Source organism: Electrophorus electricus, chromosome 19, assembly GCF_041902795.1.
Source record: "Electrophorus electricus isolate QZ-2024a chromosome 19, ASM4190279v1, whole genome shotgun sequence".
NCBI classification, from domain to species: Eukaryota; Metazoa; Chordata; class Actinopteri; order Gymnotiformes; family Gymnotidae; genus Electrophorus; species Electrophorus electricus.
Genome location: NC_137515.1, coordinates 13,060,901 through 13,082,500, shown reverse-complemented (window position 1 = coordinate 13,082,500; position 21,600 = coordinate 13,060,901). Strand labels below are relative to the sequence as shown.

At 54.1% G+C, this 21,600-nt stretch overlaps 1 protein-coding gene across 2 annotated transcripts in view; it reads right to left on the bottom strand.

Moving 5' to 3' along the window:
• Positions 1-21,600, bottom strand: part of LOC113570047 (roundabout homolog 2-like) — a 73,981-nt gene that overhangs the window by 9,210 nt on the left and 43,171 nt on the right. Inside the window, exons 7-21 of one of the 2 annotated variants that reach the window (XM_035535868.2) lie at positions 20,177-20,301; positions 19,271-19,442; positions 17,545-17,750; positions 16,507-16,588; positions 16,263-16,428; positions 15,094-15,260; positions 14,668-14,789; positions 12,462-12,693; positions 8,352-8,476; positions 8,036-8,201; positions 6,169-6,348; positions 4,948-4,974; positions 4,707-4,749; positions 2,565-2,692; positions 1,629-1,904 (exon numbers count right to left, since the gene is read on the bottom strand). In XM_035535868.2, coding sequence (XP_035391761.2) covers positions 1,629-1,904; positions 2,565-2,692; positions 4,707-4,749; positions 4,948-4,974; positions 6,169-6,348; positions 8,036-8,201; positions 8,352-8,476; positions 12,462-12,693; positions 14,668-14,789; positions 15,094-15,260; positions 16,263-16,428; positions 16,507-16,588; positions 17,545-17,750; positions 19,271-19,442; positions 20,177-20,301 — 2,217 coding nt within the window. The remainder of the gene's footprint in view (positions 1-1,628; positions 1,905-2,564; positions 2,693-4,706; positions 4,750-4,947; positions 4,975-6,168; positions 6,349-8,035; positions 8,202-8,351; positions 8,477-12,461; positions 12,694-14,667; positions 14,790-15,093; positions 15,261-16,262; positions 16,429-16,506; positions 16,589-17,544; positions 17,751-19,270; positions 19,443-20,176; positions 20,302-21,600) is intronic. The other variant, XM_081702294.1, reaches the window with a different exon arrangement.

Genomic DNA, 21,600 nt, shown 5'->3' with positions numbered 1-21,600 from the left:
CTCTCTCATAGGGCTACCAAGAGCATTCTTGTCACATCTTTCTCCCCCTCTGCATGCCGTCGTTTTGCAGCATTCACAGTCTGGATGCTGGCAGCCTCTTCTCCCAGACCTGGCCGTCCACACCACCGTGGCTCCAGGCCGGTCTGGGGACCTGCGCTCAGGGCTGCCGAGGCCCGCTGCGTGCTGCCCACGTACTAATTCCATATCCATGGGTCAAAACATAGAGGAATCTTCGCCTGCGCTAATCAAATTAATCCACGGCGACGTGCTGACATTTCTGGGCTAAAGAAATTCCCAAGGCTGAGCAAAACACACATGAAAACGAGGGCCACGATTAAGCACCTCCAGGTCTGTTTTCAGCAAAAATGTAAATATTGCATCGACTCCCCCATCATCCAGACTCTTTTATTACCCGTTTCCCCGTCTGCCCTCAGCTGGGTTTTCAGGCTTTATCATTTCTTTTGCACCTCTGGTTCCTCTCTCTCTCTCTTTTCTCTCACTGTCTTGTCTCTTACATTATCTCTGCCTTTCAACTGCGTGAGACATCCTGAGATACCAGAAGGTTCACTGCTCCTAATTGGCTGGCCAGTGAAGCGAATTTTAAGATAATCATTTTAATGGTAAGAACCCCAAATCAGCACCCCTGACCACTGACCAGCCCCATGTGGCACAGACATAACCCATGCAGTGCTGATATTCCCGACAACAGGCACACGCAGCTACAGAGAGACGGACAGTGTAGTGCACTTGAGAGAGAACCTTGTAATAGATTGTAATCGACAAGGATATAGCATGATAGCAAAATAACCTGATTTTCAAGCTAATTTTACATTTTTATTCTTGCAAAAAATAAATACATTACAAACGTTTAGAAAATCACCCTGAAATATTTTTAAAAATCATCCTGGAACAGACAATCCAATCTTCACAACAGAAAAAAAAAATTATTTCATTTAGCTTGCTTTGTCGTAAAAAGATTCACCTTTCCTGACAGAAAGGCAGGAAGTTGAATGGTATTTCATCTGTTTTGTATGCTTAGGCAATACTGGTCTACATATAGCCATTCCAGTATATGTAGGAATCTGAATGAATTCAGACAGAGAGAAAACCAAACTAAATAAGGCCTTCTGGACCACCATGATGACGACACCACGACTCCGTCTAAAATACAGAACTATTGGGCCCTGAACAGAGAATACGAATCTGTGGAATTTCAGAGATCCACTGCAAAGACAGATCCTAACCACGTACAGGCTCAGTGACCACAATCTGGCCATAGACATGGTCAGACACAAAAAATCTTGAGAGAGAGAGAGAGAGCGAAGATACTGTGTGGTCAGTGTGAGAGCAGCGCTCTCTGCGGTATTGGGAAAAACTTGCCCAAATTTACAGTAACATTTAAGAGTGTACTCCCAAAATTTGAAATTCTCCCCCAATATAAAAAATGACACATTTTTTACAAAGGAGGACACACAGCACCTCTCGCTGCAAAATATGTCGCAATACGTCATCACCTGAGAGACATTGAGTAGTGCACACTACACTAACATACATATATGTGTGTTATTATATGTGTGGCATCACTATATAATAACTCTTATCCTATATATATATATATATCTCACTACCGTTGGCACAGGCGCGGCTGTCAGTCAATGAGTAGCCCAGGCTGGCCAGTTCCTGTTGGGCGCGCAGGGAGGCCTTCCAGCGCGGCTCAGGCCGGTCCACGGCCAGTTCGTGGAAGCTGCTGGACTGCAGAATCTGCGTGGTGGCGTATGGTGTGGCCTGCGTGCCCCGCGCCGGGCTGCTGTAGGCCGCCTTGCCCGTAAAGTCGATGCTGCTGTAGATGGCGCCGTCCGACAGCATGGTGCCCGTCTTCTCGCCACCGCCGGCTGGCAGTACGTCTGGGAGAGGGGTAGAGTGGGAGAGAAAGCCAGACGAGGGTAAAGCGACGAGAGTCAGCGTGAAGCTGTGCTCCAGGGGCCCCGCTGCTAGGCCCAGAGAGGGGTGCAGCAGCTCTGCCCGGCTGAGGTGAGGTGAGGTGAGTAGAAGTGATTAGCCAGCAGATTAATTAGGAGATGGCAGGGGATGCTCAGGTGGGGGTGGGTACATGGCTGCAGCGCTCGTTGTTCAGACAAAAGCAATCGCATGGAGCTTCTGACCTTCAGCTCAGAACCACACAACCCACAGAGCGCTGATGAGGTGGCTGAGATCTAAATGAGCTACACACACACACACACACACACACACACACACACACACACACACACAAACCTCTTTTTTCGAACTCTGTAGCTCTTGTTATTTTTATCTGGGATCAGACTGAGAGAGAGTGTTCCACAGTGCGTACGATCGCCTGACCATTTCCATTGCCGTGGGATTCTCAGCCTCCTGAAATATTTATAACGCTCATGCATGAATTCAAAGACGTATCAGCACAGTGTCCTGCAGGCTCTGAACTGGTGACCCGTCCCGTCGCTCGGAGGGCTTTGAAGTGGTGATCTCCTCTTCGAGGCCGCTGCCTTCCCTCCCCGGCAGTTCTCCGCAGGCTCCTGAGATCTTACCTCCGCGGCCGAAGTTGCTGTGGTCTTTGGGAGCTCCCAGCATGCCGCTGGCAGGAAGGCTGGTGGAGGGCCAGGAGTCAGCCAGCCAAGGGAGGCCCGGGTCGCCCGCCTTCAGCAGGCCAGGTCGGCTGAGACAGGAAGCGACAGAGGGGGAGAGAGAGAGAGAGAGAGAGAGAGAGAGAGAGAGAGAGAGAGAAAGTGGGAATGAGTGGAAGAGGGAGGCAGAGAGAGAGATGAAGGGTGTGCATAAAAAAAAAAAGACTCAGTATAGCAGTTAGAAGGGCGTTCCTGCTCCAACGGCGGGGCGTTCGCGGCAAACACCAGCACGCCAGAGAGCTGGGGGCCCGCACACGCAGCCCCGAGCCGAGTGGAAATAATAAATGAGTAAACAAGAAGACATAAAGCGGTGACAGGTCTATAAATCTGTGAAGGAGCCTCTCGCCTGGAGAGAGGAGCCGTTAGCGCCCAGGCAGGTGGAGGCACTCTGCTGCGACAGAGAAGCATCCCGGCAGGCAGCCTCCACACTTAGGTGAAGGATTCTGCATGGTAACGGAGGAGGAGCCAGCTTATTGGCTGGGCCACCTTCAACTGAGGGACAAAAAAAGCTGATGTAGGTTGTTTTAGATGTGTACATGACAACAACAGCAACAAAAATGATTTGGAATAGAACAGGAGCGTTTCATCTTTGGTTGGTTATTGGAGACACTTGGTTGGTTCCCTGCGAGCTGAACCGGAGGCCTGCGTAAGCCCGGCAGGGCACACGCTCGACTAGCTTGGCCTTTTGTCTAACGGACTCAGCAGCCCAGGAAGGCGCTACACCCCGGCGGGTCCGTGCGGCCGAGCGCAGGGGGATTTCTGGAGCTGGAGTCACCACTACACAAGCTGCTCCCACTAAGACTAGCACACCCTCCCGTGCCTCAACATCCACATTCCAACACACACACACACACACACACACACACACACACACACACACACACACACACACACACAGCTGGACTCAGTAAAGGTACACAGTGTAAAATATAAAAGCAGATTTGGAATTTATATTTAGAAGAAAGCTTTTTTGCTATGTTTGTCTGGGCCTGCCTGCTCGGGTCTGTCAGGGGAGTGAAGAAAGGCTGCATGCTCCCTGCACCTCCCACAGGGAGCCTCCTCCTGTCCTGCTCTCTCTCTGGGTCACCAACTAGTGACATTCAAAGGGCCTTGGGCTCTATGGACTCACAAGATGAGTGCACATGAGTGGGTAGGGCTGTCTTTCTCTCGCTCTGTGTGTGTGTGTGTGTGTGTGTGTGTGGGTGTGTGTGTGAGTGCGTGCGTGCATCCATGTGTGTGTGTCTCTGTCTGTGTGTATCTCTCTGTGTGTGTGTGTGTCTCTGTGTGTGTGTGTGTGTGTGAGTGCATGCATGCGTATGTGTGTGCATGCGTCTGTGTGTGTGTATGTGAGTGTGTGCATGCGTGTGTGTGAGAGTGCGTGCATGCGTGCGTGTGTCTGTGTGTGTGTGTGTGTGTGTCTGTGCGTGCGTGCATGAGAGAGCGAGAGCAGGAGAGACAGAGAGTGCTTATGAGGCACTCTTTCTCTTGGATAATTATCTATTCACAACCTCACTCGTGCAGGCGCTCTTGAGCTCCTCCCGACAGCAGAATCCATCACAGGCCGCGGGGAGGCTCCGCCCCCCGGCCAGCCTGGGACGATGAATGGCCGAATAAAAAAAAGCCACCCTGATGGATTAATTGTTTCTGTTAATTCCAGCCGGGGGAGATTTATTAGCCAATCAATCGATACGTCAGTATGCGCGTTTGCTCTCGCACGAGGCAGCCGGTGTCGGTGCATCCATCAGGCGCCCGTTCGCCGCGGGTTAGCACCGGCTCAGGGCCCGAACCCCGCCTGCCTCGGCCATCTGACTCCCCCTTGCTGCCAGGGCAGCCGGTGCACAGCTGATCTGAAAATCATCTGGAAGGCCACTCGACCATTCTACAGTGATTTGCCGCGGTTCCGTTCGTTCGGCATATGGCCTGCAGTGACCGGGAGGAACAAAGCCTGGCAGGCCGGCTGAAGGCCGTTCCAGGGAGAAGCAGCCTGCTAGGCGGCTCAGCCCCGTTGGCCTGGTGAGGGGTAGAGGTCACTCGCTGCACACTCACCTTCCAATTCCCATCAGGCCTCTGTCGCCACGTTGGAACGTCACTGCAGGGCCGGACAGCGAGGCCGCACGCACCCGGGAGAGGAGGAGTTGGAGGTGGAGGAGGAAGAAGAAGACAAAACAGATCTGTCAGACTGCAGCTCGCTTCTGCCGCTTAAATGAATGTCTGTAGCACACGGGGCAGCTTACGGCCCACGCGGCGGGGAAGAACCCGCGCTCAGGACAGGACAAATGGGCAGTACCTGCGCGGGTGAAGGTGAACGACTGGACTGTGGAGCAGAAACACAGAAACAGAGAGGGCGTTAGGGTCCCGCCGAGGCGCCCAGCAGCATGAGAGCGCGGGGCAGGGTGGGCGGGGCGATGAGTGAGTCGCGTTCTGGGAACCCGACGGCAACTGTCCGTGCGAGTCATGCGCGATGGGACTGGGGTGGGCGGGGCCAGTTGCTGGTAAAGGAAGTGGGGGGGGGTGTCCCTGACTGAACAAGAGGCTGGAAAAAAGATTTCCTGCAGAGATCAGAGCAGGAGCTTAGGTGCTGGATGGAGCGAGCAGCTATTGAATTAGGCAACACCCCAAATCCAACCCCCCCACCACACGCACACCACCACCCCCATCACCACTCGCAGCCCCACCCAAGTCACCGGAGCGTGATGATAGCAATCCGTATTGTAATGAGAGTAATCCACAGCTACACCGCGTAATTACCCCCCGGAGGGGGAAGCCATATTACATTTCAGAGGCTGGAGACTGTATTTAGAGCTAATGCGGGAACAATATGGGTCATGGTCCCCTTAATAGACGTGCCGTGCTGGCGTTTCATTTCCAAATGAGAATGTTCGAACGCGTTCATGCGCCTTTCGATGGGGCCGCGGTCGCGGTCGCTGTGCGTAGTCATGTGATGCGTCACGGCAGGAGCCGGGGGGCTCGAGGGGGCACGAGGTGTCTGGGGGTAGCAGTCGTGCGCCGGCTCAGCTGGCTTTGTTCAGCTTTCGCTGTAGGTACAGAGTGCCGCCCTCCGGGGTTTGACTAATAGGGGTAAAACGCACTAAGGCAGGAGACTGAAAGAAAGTTTATCGCCAATGTCCTTTCCTAAACGCAGCCAGCAGGTTCTGTTCCATAAGTAAGAGGACGATTACAGGAACAGGGCCGTCTAGCACGGTGACCCATCGCTGTGCGGGAGACGCAGTGTTTGCATAAATAAAGGCTTCACCTAAGCCTCAAGTTCTAATCATGAAACAATCCAGCTTACATGCATTTTCGCTTCTCTCAGCTGTACAATAAGGCACTGGGAGTTGCAGGTTAAAAAAAACCCGACCTTTTTTGGCGTCATGGATTAATTGTGTGTTGACACCGAACCATTGCTTTTTGCTAGCGTCGTCATACCAGCAGCTGGCCCCCGGGGGAGCTGCGTCAGCGAGGCGCGGAGTGGGGCGTGCGGCAGCGTGGGCCGAGCGGGGCCCCTCACCTGCGTAGTTGCTGAGGCCCTTGCGCTTCTTCCTCCTCCAGTAGAGCCAGGCGCTGAAACCCATCAGCACGATCCAGCACGCCCCGCCCAGCCCGGCAATGAAAGCTGGCTGCTTCACCACATCCGCGATGCTGCTGCCAGTCCCGTCGTCGTCTGTCATCACGTCCTGCAGCTCGGCACCTGCTCGCGAGCACATGCACACGCGCCCACACACGTGCACGAGGGTAAACAGAGGTGAACGACTGAGAGCCCATTTCTAAAAATGGAATGTTAGATTAATAGGACTCCTTCGCTAAAGAATCAATCCACAGCAGGACGCGCAACGCCTCTTCACCATCATCCAGTCATATCCAATCAAATCAAATCACCCCAGCAGCAGATAAGGAACCCCAATTAAAAGCACAAGGCAAAAATCTATTTTTACTAATAAGATTATTCTCTGACCGATTAACAGCATAACAAGCAATGAGTGGGGGGCGGGGCCAATGCAGATTCTGAGAATGCTGCCCTAAATGAACCATATGAGCTTAGAAGGATGAAAGTACACGGAAAGGCAGCTGCCACGCGCTGTCGTCAGGCCGAGCTGGCGGACGGGTGATTGACGCTGGGGAGTTTTTTTTGGGGAGGGGGGGCTTGGAGATTCGAGATGGTGGGGGGTTGGTCTCCATCAGAGTTTGATTTCCTGGTGTAGCTACTGTGCTGTGAAATGAGATTCCCCGTCTTGCGGCATGAGCAACACAGCAAAGCCCTTCATTAAAGCGCAGAGCTGCGCCTTCTCCACTGACTGCCAGGGGGAATCTTTGCCCCTGGCAGTCAAAAGGCAGCTTGGGGGGGGGGAGGACACACCGCACGTCAATAGTATTGATTGGAGGGTGTATATTATCTGGCCCCATCCATCAGTGAGCTTGATCAAACGAGATAAGGTGATAAGCTGCAGCAATAACACTGTCCTCTGTGTTAGCGACAGCTGCGTTTATTGGAGGGGATTATTGATATAGCTAACAGCATTCTGCCAAATGGTACTGGACAGTGTATTAAATGAAAATCTTATTGATTTTTTTTTATCACTTTCTAGTAAAGAAAACAAAAAGAACTCAGCCTGAAAAACTACGCTAGCAGGGTGACACGCATGCAGTCTCCAGAGACACTGCCTCACCGCCCTCCTTCTCTCTGGGCTAAAGCAGGACACACTTAAAAAGAATTCTCTAACTGTCCATGCAGTGAGAGAGAGAGAGAGAGAGAGAGAGAGAGAGAGAGAGAGAGAGAGAGAGAGAGAGAGAGAGAGAGAGAGAGAGAGAGAGAGAGAGAGAGAGAGAGAGAGAAATAAATGAGAATCACTTTGCTTGCACAGCTGAAGGGCCTTTATCCTTTATCCAAAACGTTCTTTCTCTGTGTATATATATATATATTTTATTTTATTTATTTTATTTTTCCCCCCTAGTTGAGCAAAAATCTCTCAATAAACTGCAAGATATTTTCAATGTCAAACTTTTAATAATAATAATATTAGTAATAGTTATTTTTGGTGGTGGTGACATTATTGTTATTATTATCATAATTACACGACAATATGTGACAGGGTTGAGGGTTGGCCTGCATTATTTTTACTTTGTTGGCTCACGAGAAGACTGAAGTTCATTGTCTGAGACTGCGAAGGATCATCACGGCATACAATCAAAACATGATTATGTTATGAATTATTACAGAGCTCATCTGCATAATTCAGCCTTCTGCCATCAATATTGCAGGAGGGCCTGTGTTGCAGTGGTGATTAACACCGTGCCGGGATCTGAACAGCGTCTCCCCGGAAGTGAAGCAACTGGGTTGCACCACCCCCCTGCTCCTTGGCTCGTCCGTGGGACCTCACCGATGGTCTGCGGCTCACTCTTGACGCCCGTGCCCGCGCTGGTGCCCGCCGCCACCTCCACGCGGTACCGCACGCCCGCCTGCAGGCCGCTCACCACCACCGAGCGGATGGCCGCGTCCACGGTCTTGTTCACGTGGAAACGGCTCTCGTTCCCCAGACACCAGACCTGGAGCGGCGGGTGACGAGGGCGGGTGGAGGGGGTGGGGGTGGGGTGGAGAGCAGGAGAACAGCATGACACACGGCGACTGGGAGCGGGCGAGACGAAACGTGCGCGCGCTTTCTGAGTTCTTAAAAGAGGAGGAATGTGTGGCAGCACCTTGTACTCCTGAATGATGCCGTTTTGGTGGTCTGTGGGTGGAGGGTCCCAGGAGATGCTGACGGAGGTGCTGTTCTGGTCGCCCACTGCCAGCACTGTTACCTGCTGGGGGGGCGCACTGGGGGCTGCCCCGGTAAAACACTTATCACTACTTTGCTCCTTAGACAAACTAACCACACGCACACACACACACACACACACACACACGTGCGCACACACAGCAACCAGGATTCCAAATGGATTTTTAATAGCTTTCTTAAGTGACCCAGATATCTAAGAAATCTTTTGCCCTTTGAGTATAATAAGCTGTGGAACGTCTGAGAAAATAGCGACTGTGAAGAGACGTTTAACTATGGACCACGGCTTACAAATATGGATGCGCTTTACACAACATGTTTAACAAGTGAGGAAATTCTTATATTAACGTATATTTCTCGCAGATGTTCTCCAGGATTTCTTGCAGATGTTCTCCTGGGAGACAATGGATGGTTGTATAGGGTCTGGGAAGGGGGTCACGCACGGCAGGAAGCGTCGGATGAGGCGTGACCGTCGGTGGGAGATAATCCTAACTTCATTAGTCCTATCAAAGTGCACGCATCACGGAGCAGCTGCGCCCAGCGCCCGGGGATCGCTCCTGAGTCCACACCGCGCACCCACCAATTACCTCCTGCCTGATCCAGCTCTTTCCTCCTACTGTGCCTGTCCCCCCTAATTTGATCTGTCCCTCACCCCTTATCCCTCCTCTCCCGTGTAGCGTTTCACCTTCTTCCCCAGAGGTCACCTTCGCCGGTCCCTCACGATCTCTCTCTCTCACTTCAGTGCAAAGATTTAAGATCGGCCCCCGCACCAACACGGGGCTGACCACCCAGAGGTGAAGATTTCTTTTCTAATCTGGAGTAGATTAGCGTCCCCGGTGTTAGCTTTCCGTGGGCTGTTGAATCATATCGGCGGAATCTGCGGCGGCCGTGGATTAGGAGCAGAACAGGGCCGGCACTTTGTCAGCGGCGGGTTTAACATTTCTAATCGGGTTACGCGGCATGACGAGGGTGCTGTGACATCAGTGGGGGGGCGGAGCTGTTGGGGAGATTGTGGGGAGCGGGAGGTGGGGAGGAGGGGCGGGGCTGTTGGGGGGACTGTGGGGAGCGGGAGGTGGGGAGGAGGGGCGGGGCTGTTGGGGGGACTGTGGGGAGCGGGAGGTGGGGAGGAGGGGCGGGGCTGTTGGGGGGACTGTGGGGAGCGGGAGGTGGGGAGGAGGGGCGGCGCTGTTGGGGAGATTGTGGGGAGCGGGAGGTGGGGAGGAGGGGCGGCGCTGTTGGGGAGATTGTGGGGAGCGGGAGGTGGGGAGGAGGGGCGGGACTGTTGGGGGGACTGTGGGGAGCGGGAGGTGGGGAGGAGGGGCGGGGCTGTTGGGGAGACTGTGGGGAGCGGGAGGTGGGGAGGAGGGGCGGGGCTGTTGGGGGGACTGTGGGGAGCGGGAGGTGGGGAGGAGGGGCGGCGCTGTTGGGGAGATTGTGGGGAGCGGGAGGTGGGGAGGAGGGGCGGCGCTGTTGGGGAGATTGTGGGGAGCGGGAGGTGGGGAGGAGGGGCGGGACTGTTGGGGGGACTGTGGGGAGCAGGAGGTGGGGAGGAGGGGCGGGGCTGTTGGGGAGATTGTGGGGAGCGGGAGGTGGGGAGGAGGGGCGGGACTGTTGGGGGGACTGTGGGGAGCGGGAGGTGGGGAGGAGGGGCGGGGCTGTTGGGGAGACTGTGGGGAGCGGGAGGTGGGGAGGAGGGGCGGGGATGTTGGGGGGACTGTGGGGAGCGGGAGGTGGGGAGGAGGGGCGGCGCTGTTGGGGAGATTGTGGGGAGCGGGAGGTGGGGAGGAGGGGCGGCGCTGTTGGGGAGATTGTGGGGAGCGGGAGGTGGGGAGGAGGGGCGGGACTGTTGGGGGGACTGTGGGGAGCAGGAGGTGGGGAGGAGGGGCGGGGCTGTTGGGGAGATTGTGGGGAGCGGGAGGTGGGGAGGAGGGGCGGGGATGTTGGGGGGACTGTGGGGAGCGGGAGGTGGGGAGGAGGGGCGGGGCTGTTGGGGGGACTGTGGGGAGCGGGAGGTGGGGAGGAGGGGCGGGGCTGTTGGGGGGACTGTGGGGAGCGGGAGGTGGGGAGGAGGGGCGGCGCTGTTGGGGAGATTGTGGGGAGCGGGAGGTGGGGAGGAGGGGCGGGGATGTTGGGGGGACTGTGGGGAGCGGGAGGTGGGGAGGAGGGGCGGGGCTGTTGGGGGGACTGTGGGGAGCGGGAGGTGGGGAGGAGGGGCGGGGCTGTTGGGGAGACTGTGGGGAGCGGGAGGTGGGGAGGAGGGGCGGGGCTGTTGGGGAGATTGTGGGGAGCGGGAGGTGGGGAGGAAGGGCGGGGCTGTTGGGGGGACTGTGGGGAGCGGGAGGTGGGGAGGAGGGGCAGGGCTGTTGGGGGGACTGTGGGGAGCGGGAGGTGGGGAGGAGGGGCGGGGCTGTTGGGGGGACTGTGGGGAGCGGGAGGTGGGGAGGAGGGGCGGGGCTGTTGGGGGGACTGTGGGGAGCGGGAGGTGGGGAGGAGGGGCGGGGCTGTTGGGGAGACTGTGGGGAGCGGGAGGTGGGGAGGAGGGGCGGGGCTGTTGGGGAGATTGTGGGGAGCGGGAGGTGGGGAGGAAGGGCGGGGCTGTTGGGGGGACTGTGGGGAGCGGGAGGTGGGGAGGAGGGGCAGGGCTGTTGGGGGGACTGTGGGGAGCGGGAGGTGGGGAGGAGGGGCGGGGCTGTTGGGGGGACTGTGGGGAGCGGGAGGTGGGGAGGAGGGGCGGGGCTGTTGGGGGGATTGTGGGGAGCGGGAGGTGGGGAGGAGGGGTGGCAGAGGCAGCTGCCGGGAAGGGCGTTTGACTCTCCGCATTGCGCGGTTCCTAATCGAGGAGGCGCTTAGCCTGTCTGTGAGACAGCCCGCCAACAGTAACAGGCAGGCAGGCGTTCTGCACTCTAAAGCAGCATGTTACGCATATTTGAGCTAAGTGAAAGCACTCCATGCCCATGTACAGTAATGAAGGGATGCTAATAAGGCCATTAGCTCTGATGCATCCCCGACACGAATGTGAGCCAGTGCCAAGTGACACCTTGGCAACCTCACAACACGCTGGCCTCTATTTCTGTCCCCAAACCTCCCGAGAAAGAGAGAGGGAGACATGGAGAGGGAGAGAGAGAGTGTGAGAAAAGACAGAGGACCCTTCATGTCCTCAGGTGTACCCTCAGGTGCACCGAGTGTATTAGCTGTCGCTTAAGCACACAAAAACATGGGCAGAAAATCAGACCATCAGTTGGACCGTAGCGATGACCGTATAAAAGTCGCACGACTCTGTGGAAGAGGAAGCGCGCACCGCGTCATCCTCTGCCGCCTGTGCGGAACGGCGCTCTTCACTCTCGGTGAAGCAAAACCTCCGCGGGACTAATTGCGCTAATGGATGTGAGCTGAACGTGAACCGTGTGATCTCCAATAAATATCTCACCCACTATAGCTACGGTATATGTGCGCTCGAGGACATAGCCAGAAGAGAGAGAGAGCAGAAACAGAGTGCTGGGTGGGGGCGAGAGTGAGAGAGAGTGAGAGAGAGTGAGAGAGAGAGAAGGAGACCAAGGAGAGAGAAAGAGAAAGAGAGATGGAGAGAGGAGGGGGGTATTGGGATTCTGACTGAACTGTCGAGTGGTTCTTGACAGTGATATGGCAGGCATGATGACAGCAGCGTAGCAGGGTTTGAATTTGTGATGGAGTATGTCAAAGAAAGACAGAGAGAGCATGTGTGTGTGTCCTGGAGTGTGTGTCATGAAAGGCAGGGCGTCCTGCTGTTCCCACAAAACTCTCAACAGATCAGCCTGTATGGACCGAGGCATGGACAAAGCACTTAAGTTCACATGCACTCATGCCCAGGGCAATGGTAGTACGACCCAGAATCCATTACTTCTGGAGAAGTCGGAAAAGTTAATGCAAGGTAACCGAGAGCCCACTGTCCTAAATGTAGGAAACTGACCACCAAGGAATTACATATTAAGTCCTGCACGGTTACAGGTGCGTTCCGAACATAAAGTGCGTCTCCTCACTTCCGGGGGGCAGTTACCTTCCTCCAAAGTGCGTGCTGTCATGGATTCGCTGTCTGCTCCTTGAAACTCGTTGAAGAAGGGGCGGACCTTGATCTCGTAGACCACGCCCTTTTTTAGGTCACGCAGGGTGATGCCTCGCTCGGTCGGGGCCTTCAGGTCCTGTTCCTGCCACGGCCCCGGGGAGGACAACCCGGACGTCTGTCTGTACAGGACGCGGTAGCCCTGGATGAACCTGGACGGGTTCTCGACCTGTGGCGGCCAACAGGGGGTGAGGAGATGGATAGGAGTCGTGGAGACCGAAAGATGAGGGAGGGTCAAAGAGGGGCAGACGCATCAAAAATATGAAGCAAAGACAACGACCCTGCCTGCATCCTCACACTGATTGTTTTCAAATGACGAGACGGAGTCAACGGTGAAGAACCGGCCGCTCTATATGCTTTGTAAGGCCCTGCCCAGTGCATTAAAAACAATGGTTCGGTTGCTTCGGCGATGCTGTGTCACCGTGTATAGGTACAGTGGAAGTCATTCGGCGGAGGGAGGGTGTATAACTCACCGTAATGGCTTGTTAACAGGGGCAGAAGCAAGCAAAAGCTTTTACGGGCGAAATAAAGTAGCTGTTTACCGTCAGCCCGGCCCAAATAAATCAGCCGGCTGCCTTCGCCCCTCCCACCTTGTACCGCCGTACAAACCCGGGAATGTGTGCGTGTGTGTGCGCGTGTTTGCGTGAGCACATGGGAGGGGGTGTGTGCACTTCATTACGGAAATGAATAAGGGATCTAAAAGCTTCACTTAGTCCCGTAGAGCATTCTAATAGAGACCAGTGCGTACCGATCCCGTCTGTTGCACGGACGCACGGTGAAACGGGACAGGTCCGTCTCCCAGTGCCAGGGCGAGCACGTAATGGAAACTGGAATGCGCTACTGAGAAGGGATAAAACGCTAAGTGGTGTAACCTTCAGGCTACGCCACGAATAAGCAATGATGTCATTATTTTGGGGAACGTTTCATGTCGGAACTGAGACACCTTGATTGCCAGCTGGTTAAAGTGCCGGTGATGTCAAAGCACTGGAGGAAATCAGACTCAGCAGTTCTGCGAGTCTTCTAGTATACCAATTCCTGCTATTTTTGATTCTTCATTTTTCACACGTTTTTAAGTGACCAACTTCTCCCAAACGTCATCCACGACTGAGCCGAATGACCTTGACAGGGAACAGGTCGAGCATGTTTGTGTTTCGGTTTGGACTGCAATCACCATGATAAGTGATGGAAAACTAAACCCTGCTTTGTGATACTGTTCTGAAAGCGCATCAATAACGGTTTGCTTCTATAATGACTGCACACGGTTCTGACTGCCAACTCCATGTTTGTGTTTGAGAAAGAGGGCAATTTGGCAGCGCGTTCCAACGCTGGCACACGGCATCACCACGAAAGTCCAGTATGGACCATTAAAGGAGCCCCGCACCAGCATGCAAGCGTATAAATCACGTGTATGCATGCTACTGCAGCACTGCAACATATAGTTTGAGTGTGGTGCATGCGCATTGTGTGTGTGTGTGTGTGTGTGTGTGTGTGTGTGTGTGTGTGTGTGTGTGTGTGTGTGCGCGTGTGTGTTGGGGGTGATTCTCCTCATTAAATAACACTCCAGAGACAAAGTGGCACCAACACTTTGCCAAACAAAAGCATGAGGCGCAGTGACTGTGTGGAACCCACAGACAGCTCCCAAAAACCAGCACGCTGGGCTAATAGTGATCTATCTGTTTCAGGGAGAGCCATTTGTCCAAATTCAAACGTCAGCCTAAATGGTCCGAGATTAATGAAGCGCCAGATGGCCGTGCACTTGGTGTCCAGGCTCCTGTTTCCAGCCTGGAATCCCTGGTTGAGCGTGGCCCAAATTAGGGTGTGGCATGAAAACACGCTTTACTTTTAACGGCCCTCTGCAAGGCTCTCCCTGGCTTCCTGGCGGCTCTCTGCAGTCAAGCTATTGTCGCACTGAGACGTCACAGTGGGGGACTTTTACATCCCAGTGAGACATGTCCAAATTGAATCCCCCGGAATTGTTCATTTTTTAAAAATCTTTTTGCAACACTTTGTTTGATTCAAAATTCCTGGTTGTGTCCTGCATTCTGAGCACGAAGGTCGTGCATTCATATGTGGCTTATGTTTGTGTCTGGGTATTTTAGGTGTGTGTATGCATTCCTGTAGAGTAAAGCGAAGCTCAGCTTACCACCCACGTTACCCGCACGGAGGTGGAGCTCAGCACCACGGGGTTGTGCATGCTGACGATGACATCACCCAGCTCTTTCTGCACCTGCCGGTGGTCGACGCCCCGCACGGCCGGGCTGATGTCTGCCAAACACGTGGACGGCACACAGACAGAGGCACGTGCACGAACTGAGCATCGTCAAGGAAAACACAGCTGGTGGGCGAGACACACTGTAATCTCCGTCACACGCGGTTCTACAGGTAAAGTGTCTTTCACAACGCCGCTGTGAGGAGTAACGTCTCATCCTTGACTAATTCATATTTCTCTGCGGTGGTGGTGGTGTTTGCCTAAGGCTCAGCGCTAGCTGAGTGGCTACGTTAACCATGTCTGAAGGCTAGTTTCTGAGGGAGGCGGAGGAAGGTTGGGGGGGTGGGGGGTGGAGGTTACCCTGCGTGCGGACGGGCTCGGACATGACGCTCGGGTCGCCCACGCCCCGCGCGTTCACTGCTCGGATGATGAAGAGGTAGACTGTGTTGGGGCGCAGCTCCTCCACGGTGTACGCCGTGCTCTTCACGTGGTCGGCCACCGTCTGCCAGCTGTTACTTACCAGCTGGCTGCGGACGCAGAGAGAGGACACAGAAGGGACGCAGAGAGGACGCAGACAGGACGCAGAAGGGTCATAGAGGGTAAACCGAGGGAATGCAGAGGGGACACAGAGGGGGTGCAGAGGGGACGCAGAGGGGACACAGAGGGGACACAGAGGGAATGTAGATGGGACAAAGAGGGGGTGCAGAGGGGACGCAGAGGGGACGCAGAGGGAATGTAGATGGGACAAAGAGGGGGTGCAGAGGAGACGCAGAGGGGACGCAGAGGGGACACAGTGAGGACGCAGAGGGGACACAGAGGGGACACAGTGAAGACGCAGAGGGGATGCAGAGGGGACACAGAGGGGACACAGTGAGGACGCAGAGGGGACACAGAGGGGACACAGTGAAGACGCAGAGGGGACACAGTGAGGACGCAGAGGGGACACAGAGGGGACGCAGAGGGGACACAGTGAGGACGCTGCTCAGGGAGAGGGAACGTGCCTCGGGCGGCCGTCCCTGACACGACCAGCATGAGTTCGGACTGCTGTCGGACAGAGTGTCTGTTTTAACAGCTCACCATAAAGCATTTTGCAAAGAAGCTTTCACACGACCCAGCATTAGCATGCATAGTACACAATATCTGCAGCTACATTAACGCTCGCCTTTATTATTAGCCATTATGGACTTTTAACTATTGTGTAACAGGTGTGAAAAGGGGGAGGACCCCCGACCTGAGCCATCCCTATCTAGAGCAGGCTGTCTTCTACTACCTGAGAGCGAGTCGTGTGACTAACGCCCACTGAAGGTCAACCTTCACACAATCACCCCAGTCTTAGTGCACCGGCCACTGCAATATTGATGGAAAGCAGCGAGCCAAATAACGCCCTGGGAAGCCACACTTAAGCACAGCACAGTCCCTGCTCCAGAAATAAACCACCAACCCCTTCAGTGGCAGGTCACAGGGGGGTAGGTGTCTGTGGCGTGTGTGTGAAGGGCGGCAGGACCAGCGGGCATGTGCGGCGGACATACCCAAAGGCCTCGATGACGTAGGAGGAAACCAGGGAGGCGTCCTCAGGGCGAGGACGCCACGACAGTGACACGCTGCTCTTGGTGACATCGGTCACCTCAGGCTTAGAGGGCGGACCCGGGAGAGCAGTGGCATTGTGGGACGCGGAGTCCACAGGCTCGGCTGACTCTGAGAGGAAGAAGGGGGCGTTAGACAGGAAGCGCTAGGAGTGACATAATGGAACGTTCTGGCAAAACCAGCAAGCACCTCGGACGTCCAGGAAGGCGCTCCACGACGTCTCTCCGCTGGAACTGCTGGCCAAACACGTATACAGGCCGGAGTCCGAGAGCTGGAATAAAGACAGCGACAGACCACACAGAGCTGAGCGAGATTTCAGCGACACCCATGTAAAATATAGATTTTTTTTTCAGCGAAAAGGACCGATTACTGATCGACTTGCTAAGTAGCCGATGTGAGTATAGAATTAAGCCATTCTGGTGGTGACAGCTATCTAGATGTTCTAGTACAATCATCATAATCAACTGCTGGAAGTTCCACATTCTGCCAAGACATGACAACGAAAATGCATTAACCTCTAACGGCCTCTGTGAAGAAGCATCGCAGAGAGCCAGAGAGAGAGACTGACACTATGCGACTGGTAAAAGTGCTGACGTTAATTTTGTTAATAAATTTAATTTAGAACTCTGCACCCAGTCATCATCAATGCAGCTACACTGACATGGTGACACAGTGGTCTACTTAGTACTGATTGGTGCAACAACGGCATATGGCAAGAACTGACTCTCTCTCTCTCACTCTCTCTGACACTAGCCAGCCTTTCTTCACTGTGTTTGCATATGCTCTATTAATTTGATTCAGAGTTTGATTCAGAGAGTGATTTAAGTGAAACTGACATCCAAAGAGAGATAAGAATGTAGATAAGAGCTATGTAGGCATTTTAGATTTACATTAGAGTGCGTGTGTGTGTGTGTGTGTGTGTGTGTCTTTAATCAACTATAAAGAGCTGTCCTTGAGGAAGAGCCCAGTTTCTGTCAGAGCTGAGCTAAAGACAGCTCCTTAAATGGCAGCGTTTAGCAATTTATTAAAAAATCAATACTCTTTATTCATCTTTAAACTGAATGCACTTGTCCATCTAAACCATGCCTCTCTGACACCACTCACCTCTCTTCTCTCCCTTCACTCTTTCACCCTCACTCTGCACACACACACACACACACACACACACACACTTTCAACACCATACACGATGTGACTACACAGCAATTCTAAACCACAGAAAAGGACCTTGGTGTTCTGGATCTGCAGGCTGCCCGGGTCCAGCAGGGACATGTGGGGCTCGGTGCCCATCAGACTGAGCCCACCCTTCAGCCAAGTGACAGTGGGCTCCGGGTCTCCAGACGCCCGACATCCCAACAGAGCCAGACCGCCCACTCCCACCGTCTGATTGGTTGGGCCCTGCTGAATAATGGGGGGTGGGCGGTCCTTAAGAGCTGTTGAGCAGGAAGCAAAGAAAATAACTACATGCATAATGACAATTTCCTTATCATATTTTTTTTTTCCTCTTTGACCTTGCAGGAGACCGGGCGCATACTGCCAGTGTCATGTTCTGAAGTGTAGCACCTGTTTTTGTGGTCAGCCATGTAAAAAAATGCCACCCTCATGAAATGCCATCACACCTTGGCACACTAATTACAAGGTGTGCATGAAAAATGTCTTGCCTTAGAGGCTAATTAAAGCGCTTTTTTTCACCACGCGTTGAGTTCACACCCCCACTCGCTGTCTCTCCCCTAACCAAACACTCTCATTTAACAAAGCCATTTCAGCAGACGGGTTGCATCTATGCATGGATGCGAACCTCCTGGTATCCTTCGCTCATCTCCTTATCTCTTCTACTGAGAGAAATCGACTGCATTACAACAATATTACAGGCTCAAGGACCACAAAGCAACCTCTGTGTCTCCCGGCCTGAAAGCCCACGGCTCCCGCCGAGTTCTTAATGTTAAATGCTGCCCGCATGCACACACTATTATGAATTTACATAAAATGGTCTATACACAGCACAATGCAGACCGGGGGCTTTTATCTCCGTCATCGGCTTAGCCTGTGCACTTTCTCCCTCCTTTGTCTCACTCCGTCTCGCCTCCTCCTCCTCCTCCCTCCTCCCCCCAGATCCTCCTCGTCTGCTTCCTCCTCGCGATTGATATGCGTGGCGATCCAGTAGTGGCTGCTTTGAGGCTGAGGCTCCCCTTGTGCGGAGAGAGGGCCTCGAGCAGATGTTAATTCAATAATGTCTGCGAGAGCAGGCCAAGGCGGAATGAAAAGGGGGCAGGGAGCAAACCCCCCCCCCCCCACAACAACCCCCCCCAACACTCCACCCCCACCCCACCCCACCAGGCGCCTCCGCAGCACTTAAGATAATGATACGCTTCGAGAGGAGAAGTGGGTGTAAACGCGCATCTCTCCATCAGCGCGCCCTGTGTCACACTTTATGGGCTTCGCTCGTCCTCCGGGCCCCACGCCGGTTCTCTCTCTCTCTCCTCTCCGGGCCCCCAGCAAAACGTCGATGAGTTCCTGCCACACACTTTCCCAAAGTTATCTGCCGCACGCGCAGCAAAGCGGCGTAGGTCACCGGATCTAGAGTGGAACTGCAAGTGCCGCAACGTTTGGCAATCCGACAGTGCGGTAAAAAAAAAAAAAAGGTATTCTGTTGTGCAATTTATATTTTTCCCGAGACAAAGTATTGCAGATTATGTCCGTTTGTACACCAATAAATCCTTTGGGAATGGCCAATTACTGTATGATTCAGCTGTGTTTTCAGACCAGAGTAATGTTTGTATACATTACATTATAAACCAGATCTTAGATATGAGGTCACTGGTGCAGTGTTCTGACTGATTTCTTGTGCAGTTCTAACCTAGAGGAAATTCAGGGTTGCCTGACCAACGTGGTCAAGGAACGTTTAGTAATTGTGGGGTCTTTGAGGCTGGGGTTGGAGGCTCAGCACACTCACCATCAGACACCTCCAGCTGGGCCTTGGCCAGGATGCTGCCGGCTACGCTGAGGGCCTGGCAGACGTAGTAGCCCGCGTCCGCGCGCTGGACCGAGGCGATGGTCAGATCGCCGTTCGACGCCACGGAAAAGCGGCTTCCGACCTGAGGAGGCTGGCTCGGGAAGAGCAGTTCCTGAGGACGGCGAGAACGCAGAAGTCACCAGGTCAAAAAAAACCCAAGAACAAAATGACATCCCGCATAGACTAGCAAAACCAAAAGGCACATGTTTCTGCAATGTCTGGAGAGGGTGGAGCTCGTGACAAGAACATCTTCTTTCCTGCGCCGAGGCGCGCTGGAGTCGAGCGGTGAGCGTTTGCTCACGGGCGCCCACGGCGGGCTCTGACTGGCGTCTTGCGCCGCGGTGGGCCGGTAATTACGGGCCGCAGCGAGTGCTCGTCGTCCGGCCGCCGTCCCCTTTGGCGTGGAGGGCCCAGGAGAGGCTTTTCCACACACTCGCAGCCCCGGGGGTCTCTGTCTCTCCTGCCTCTAATGAGATTTCCCCTTCACTCCAAGTTCTCAAAGCTACCCCGACTGAGGGGAGAGGAAGGGCATTAGCCAGATTCAATTAGCCCTAATGACTCGAATACAGTAAATGAATAAATTCTGAGATGACAAATGACCCTCCCACCCCCATGTAAGTCAAGTGACGGAGGGCCGATGGCTACTTTATTACTCTGAAGGCAAAATCCAGTCAACCACTGAAAATCCTGCCATTTATTCAGTGCGCTAATTGGTTCGCTGAGTTAAATATCTTGTTTTAAGTCCAAAATGACTGTCAGGGTGTACTCGTGGGTCACCACGGCAGGGCCCAGCTGTGCGGAGGAGCCCATACCTGAGTAGCGGGATGTAGCGGGGAGGGCGCTCACCTGACTGCCCTCTTTCTGCCAGAACATGGCGGGCTGCGGATTTCCCCTCGTCTCGCACGGGAAGGTGGCACCGCGCCCCTGGGTCACGATCTGGTCCCGGGGCCGCACGACGAACTGGGGCGCCTCTGAGATGAAAGGTCGCACGCACAAACAGCGGAACAGGGGGCGTCACTGTTGCCACGGCGGCCGCGGTCATGTTTAATGCAGGAGGAGGCGGGAAAGCAAACAGCGAACGGCGGGTTTGGCTAATGGCTGGAAATGCGAGGTAGGAGGTTTAGCAGAAGCATGTCCACGCAAAGATTTCACCACATTTTTATCTCCATTTCTGCGGCACCACATTTCTTTAAACAACAACCAAAAACCTCCGATTTCAAAGTTTCGAAATTTCAGAACGCCGACAGGGCTACCCAAGGGCCATGCATCAGTTCTCTCAGGATTCACAGGCACTGCTATGCTCCAGAAATCCCAACTTAGCGTCTGTATGAAAGGAAGATTTTAACTAACGGGCAGGACTGCTAGTAGCATAGTCTGGATGGGCACTTACCAAGAGGTTGAGCTGGTGAAAGAACAATGATCTGAGTGAGAGCCAGTGGGGGTGCGTTAGGGGTGGGGAACGAGAACAACAGATACCGAAGGGAAGGAGAGGATGAAGAGTAAGTGACATGGCATCGGACACAGTAACTTCACGACAGGGTGCTGTTGGGTGATGGATGAAATGGTTCTTAAACCAGGTGAACTGTGAACGAATCCTCATAATGCAGCACGATGCCTGGCGCGCATTCTGGAAACTTCCGCACAGAGGCTACAGCTAGAAAACTTCAAATTATGCAAACTCAGATCTCAGGTGCCTTATCAACCCGCTTATATCTCACCCCACTTCTACTCCCTCCCCGGCCTGCCTGGCTCCAGAGAAAGTGGTAGAAATATTGAACAGAATATTGCTTTACAGGAGGGCGCGGGACAGAGCCGCGCTCTAAACCATCACTAAGCTCCTCATTTCTTTAACTCAGCGGGACGTCGGTGCCAGTCAGCCATGCCCTGCTCTCGCCTGAGTGCGCGCGCCCGCGTCCGCGTTCGTCTGTGTGATTGCGTGCGTGTGTATGTGAGAATGTGTGCGCAACGCAAGTGTCTGTTTGTGTATCGCAAGAGTCCCACTGGTCAGGGAATGACACTCGCAGGGGAGGTGGTCTTGCCAGCCTCAGCTCCAGCTGAGAGAAATAAACTGCTTCGTAAATAAGAGCCCCTCACTCCTGCTCTGTGGCGTGACTTCCGTGCTGCTGCACCCAAAAAGTGGGTTAAGGATAAATGGCCGCCGTCTGTCCGATTGGGATTTTTTTTTTACCAAATTTAGTCTAAAACCAAAACCACATATTTCTCTTTCTCTTTTCCAATCTGAGGCCTATCAAATCTTTGAACGGTAATAC